The sequence below is a fragment of the Buceros rhinoceros genome, unplaced genomic scaffold (assembly GCF_000710305.1).
Source record: "Buceros rhinoceros silvestris isolate BGI_N320 unplaced genomic scaffold, ASM71030v1 scaffold26382, whole genome shotgun sequence".
Taxonomy (NCBI): domain Eukaryota; kingdom Metazoa; phylum Chordata; class Aves; order Bucerotiformes; family Bucerotidae; genus Buceros; species Buceros rhinoceros.
The window spans coordinates 31,479-32,800 of NW_010401067.1; the positions used below are offsets into that span (position 1 = coordinate 31,479).

At 55.6% G+C, this 1,322-nt stretch overlaps 1 protein-coding gene across 1 annotated transcript in view; it reads left to right on the forward strand.

Moving 5' to 3' along the window:
* The window catches only part of LOC104489936 (F-box/LRR-repeat protein 20), a 20,332-nt gene that overhangs the window by 17,860 nt on the left and 1,150 nt on the right, over nt 1-1,322 (forward strand). Inside the window, exon 12 of the mRNA XM_010132156.1 lies at nt 549-605. Within this exon, the coding sequence (XP_010130458.1) occupies nt 549-605 (57 nt within the window). The remainder of the gene's footprint in view (nt 1-548; nt 606-1,322) is intronic.

A 1,322-nucleotide genomic window follows, 5' to 3' on the forward strand; every position in this document is an offset into this window, starting at 1 on the left:
AATTACAGTAGTCCAGACAGGAAGTGATGTAAAAGTAACCCAAAAAGGAAGAAAATTTGGGCTGGGTCCTTGGCCAGACCGACTGAACAAAGACACCCCAGCGAGGTCCCTTGTGAGGGCGTTCAGTTCAGAAGCCGTTGTGTCGAGTCTCTGCCTAGAGAGGCACAATTCAGCAGCTCACCGAGGGGTTCGAACACCTCGGCTGCTGCTGAGACAAACATTCAGGAGACCAGTGGGGGTGGAGAGGTCTGCTCACGCACTTTGCTTCATCGTGAGCTGGACTCGTGAGAGCTGCTCGTGGAAGTGCAAAACACCAGCAGTTCCTCCGCCTTAACAGTCCTTTAAGGACGAGAGTTGTTTCCAAAAGGGAGTGGAGGAATCTGTACATCGTAAATTTGGTCACGCAGGAGACGAGTCCCCAAGGGGCTCAGGAGAGTGACTGCGGGGAACGGTGTCGTGGATCCGGCAAAGTTCTCACTTTCTTCCGTAGGCAGAAAAGTCCTTGTGCAAAGCTCGCGGCATGAAAAGGCTTTCTGTGTTCTTTGCAGATCACAGACAGCACGCTGATCCAGCTGTCCATACACTGTCCGCGCCTTCAGGTTCTGGTGAGTGGTACAAGAGACCTTCAGCAGTTTCCTTCCATAAACAAAGGGGTTTTCAGCCCTGCCGGTGGGGATTCATCTCTTTGACTTCATAGACGCATTGCGAAGGCTTGGAAGAATTCGGCCAGAAGCCTGACCCTGCAGAACCTATTGTCCCTCCCCTGCTGCTGGCGTTAGCCACACACCAGGCCCCCCCTGCTGCCTGAGGACGCCAGATGCTCTGGTCCCGGCCTCTGGCTGTCCCCGACCCTTCCGCCAAGCAGGCTGTCAGAGGAGACCCAGCCCCTCTCACCCATAGTGAATTCCTCAGGAATTTTTGGGACATGACCCCTCCCAAAAAAAATGCACCAAGCGGGTGACGTTCTGTTTCTGCTGGTTCTTGGACGCAGTGGCGGGGTCCTTCCCGTGATGTCTAAGGCCATGGGTTCTGCAACGGTGCTTTCTTTGATAGCAGAGGTATTTGTGCCATATCTTTACTGTCCTGGCCCTGTTGGTCTCCTCTTCCAGCAGCTGCCTTTCCTGTCACACTGCAGCTGCGAGTCTGCCCCTCTCAGGCACGTTAGTGCCTCCAGTCTGGAGCACCGTGGTGGCTCCAGTGCCAGCTGAGAGGCTGGAGCCCCATCCAAAACACCGGTGTGGAAACCGGTGAAACCTGTGAAACGTGGGCCGTCTTCTCTCGTCCCGCCGTGTCCCCAGCAGGGCACAGGGGCTGATCACCGC